The 3,198-nt window shown below is 36.4% G+C and overlaps 1 protein-coding gene across 1 annotated transcript; it reads left to right on the forward strand.

Moving 5' to 3' along the window:
* The first annotated feature begins 762 nt into the window (after positions 1 to 762).
* LOC143627797 (sucrose transport protein SUC8-like) lies at positions 763 to 2,800 on the forward strand. Its single transcript, XM_077097539.1, has 4 exons — positions 763 to 2,061; positions 2,325 to 2,391; positions 2,466 to 2,509; positions 2,624 to 2,800. The coding sequence occupies exons 1-4, from the start codon at positions 763 to 765 to the stop codon at positions 2,798 to 2,800; spliced, it is 1,587 nt and encodes a 528-aa protein (XP_076953654.1).
* Positions 2,801 to 3,198: the final 398 nt, after the last annotated feature.

The raw sequence follows: 3,198 nt of genomic DNA on the forward strand, positions 1-3,198 counted from the left end.
ATGCAATATAACACAATTACATATATGAAATACATATTATTGCATATGTGAGTTGTGGACAAAATATTAAAAAGCATATATATATATAAATATATATATAATTTTTAATATTTTTGTTTAATTTTTATATTTTTTCTAATAAAGAATAACAACATATAAGAAAACTAAAATAAAAAATATATAATATATTTAAAATAAAATAAAAAATATTTTTTTATTAGTTTTATAGTTCTCTCTTTAACCGAAATTCTACTTTGATTTTACCTATTTATTTATGCACCGTATCTTATAATCATTAACTCCTTGAAAAGTATTATTAAGTTAATTACATTTCAAATGCGTTTTTCCGGTTAATCCTATGAAGTGAAATCCTCATTCGGATAATGAATATAATCATTTATTACACATAGTCACTATATTAAAATAAAATAAAAATAATTAAAACTACATAGTCTTCATTAGAGATGAGATCGGTACTGTACCGATATCGATCTTTAAGATAAAATTCAAAAAATACCGTTACCATACCGATATCAAAACTCAAAACTTTGATATCGATTCGGTACATTCATACGTCTTCATTTGCATAAAAACAAAATCCATTCAACACAACCTTTTCAACTAAATTATATAAAGGTCAAATTCTTGTACGTATGTGAATGCATTTACTGCCGATTTATCCGTAAGTACCGGCCTCAATTCACAAATTCAACCACACCAATCTTCACTGAAAACAAAAATAACTTTTCAACAAAACACACAATGGAAAGCAGCAGCAATATGAGTTTAGCAAACGATAATAATGTCCCCCTGCCTCAGCCTTTGCCTTCACCTCCGCCTTTTAACTTGCGGAACCACATATCGTCCGAGCCGCAACAAAGGCCGATATGGCAGATCGTAATGGTGACCGCCATTGCAGCCGGTATCCAGTTCGGGTGGGCGTTACAGCTTTCGCTTCTAACGCCGTATGTCCAACTACTAGGAATCCCGCACACATTTTGCGCATACATCTGGCTTTGCGGACCCATATCCGGCATGATCGTGCAACCCTTGGTTGGCTACTACAGCGACCGTTGCACCTCCAAATATGGCCGTCGTAGGCCGTTCATCGCTGGTGGGGCCGTCCTGGTCGCTATAGCCGTGTTTCTCATTGGCTACGCGGTTGACATTGGCGTATCGACTGGTGATAAGCTTGGAAAAACCCCGAAACCCCGCTCGATAGTTGTTTATGTCGTAGGGTTTTGGATTCTGGACGTTGCTAATAACATGCTTCAAGGACAGTGCCGTGCATTCCTTGCGGATTTAGCTGGTTCGTATTCTAGCGGAATCCGAACCGGGAACTCACTTTTTGCGTTCTTTATGGGCGTTGGGAATGTTCTTGGTTACGCGGCCGGGTCCGTGACCGGTCTTCATAAAATATTTCCGTTTACTAAAACAAATGCTTGTGATATATATTGTGCTAATTTGAAAACATGTTTTTTCTTAGCCATTGTACTATTACTAAGCATTACTATTTTAGCCTTAACCTTGGTTAAGGAAGACGTTTACCAACCCGAAACCGTAGTGATCGGGGAAGAGCGGAAAGACACGAAGACGCCCTTCTTTAGCGAAATGTTCGGAGCGGTAAAGTCGCTTTCGCGCCCAGTGTGGATATTATTACTAGTCACTTGTCTTAACTGGATTGCGTGGTTTCCGTTCTTCATTTATGACACTGACTGGATGGGCAGTGACGTTTATGGAGCGAAAACTAAACACAGTGACTTGTATAGTAGCGGTGTGCGTGCCGGGGCGTTTGGGCTGTTGATTAACTCGGTTGTGGTTGGTTTTGTGTCGCTCGGGATAGAGCGTATTGGGCGGGTTTGTGGCGGAGTTAAGAAGCTGTGGGGTGGTGCAAACTTGCTTCTGGCTGTGTGTTTGGCGATGACTGCGTTGGTTACAAAGATGGCTAATGATTCAAGGCATTATAAGATGGTCAACGGTGTTGAGGTTCTTCGGCCACCGTCCTCCGGTGTCAAGGGTGGTGCTTTTGCCGTTTTTGCTTTTCTTGGCATTCCACTCTCGGTGAGAAAATTAAAATTAATTAATGCTATTTTTTTGTATTTTTATTTTTTAATTCAAGTCAATGAATTTAGTTTAGGTTCTAAATGCTATTTAATAGGGTAAATGGCATATAAACATTCTCAATTTATGTGAAATATAATATTAAGAATAATAAAGTTTGAAATGATGATGTAAAAGTCATAAAAGTGTAGAATGAATGATATGGTATCTTTTATCTTTATTAAACGAATTTAATAGTTAATAGTAATTCTATGTTTATTCAGGTGACATTTAGTGTTCCTTGTGCTTTGGCTTCTATGTTTTCTAACGACTCCGATGTAGTAGGACAAGGTAAAAGTAACAAATTTTGTCATGTTCTATACAATATAACCAAGTTATAACATCATGTTGTTTTTGTTTAACAGGTTTATCATTAGGACTTCTTAACCTTGCAATTGTTATACCTCAGGTATGACCATATGTTAACAATCTATCTTTATAGCCATAGATGTAACTTTTTCAAGAAGGATCAATTCATCATTTATATCTAATCTTGTTCGTAAACATTTTATTGTTGCTACAGATGTTTGTATCGCTAGTAAGCGGGCCATGGGACAAACTGTTTGGGCATGGAAACTTACCAGCATTTGTTGCGGGAGCAGTCGCTGCTGCAATAAGCGGAATATTAGCACTTACTCTACTACCATCACCACCTCCAGATGTGGTATTTACAAGTGTTTCTGGTGCAGGAATGCACTAAGAGCGTATGTTGTTTTCGAATTTACAAAGTCTAAATATGTAATGATTTACTTAAGAACATGTTTTCCGCTAACCTAAGTTAAAGTTACCCAAAAAGAGCGACAATAAATGGTACTTTGTTTAATATATGTTTTTGAGTTTTCAATTTTATTGTTGTATGTGCATATATGTAACTTGTGTATGAGAAATCGGAATATACCAAAATCGTCACACAACGAAAGATAAACTACATCATAGATCAAGTGTGTGGTCAAGGCACTAATAATCAAACCGCTCATCCTTAAAAAGTAGGAAAAATTACTTCGTGAATCGTTACATACTCACATATAATGTTTTGACGTGGCTTAAAAATTTTCTATAAATTTGTTAAACAATTTGTGTGCCTCATCTTTGTGTGTA

The sequence above is a fragment of the Bidens hawaiensis genome, unplaced genomic scaffold (genome assembly GCF_021521415.1).
Source record: "Bidens hawaiensis isolate Kalapana, Puna unplaced genomic scaffold, B.hawaiensis_p1.1 tig00004743_1, whole genome shotgun sequence".
Lineage (NCBI taxonomy): Eukaryota > Viridiplantae > Streptophyta > Magnoliopsida > Asterales > Asteraceae > Bidens > Bidens hawaiensis.

Coding starts and splice junctions, on each gene's coding strand:
- LOC143627797 (XM_077097539.1), top strand. CDS start 763: ATGGAAAGCAGCAGCAATATGAGTTTAGCAAACGATAATAATGTCCCC. Junction 2,062..2,324: donor TTCTTGGCATTCCACTCTCG/GTGAGAAAATTA, acceptor ATGTTTATTCAG/GTGACATTTAGTGTTCCTTG. Junction 2,392..2,465: donor CTCCGATGTAGTAGGACAAG/GTAAAAGTAACA, acceptor TTTGTTTAACAG/GTTTATCATTAGGACTTCTT.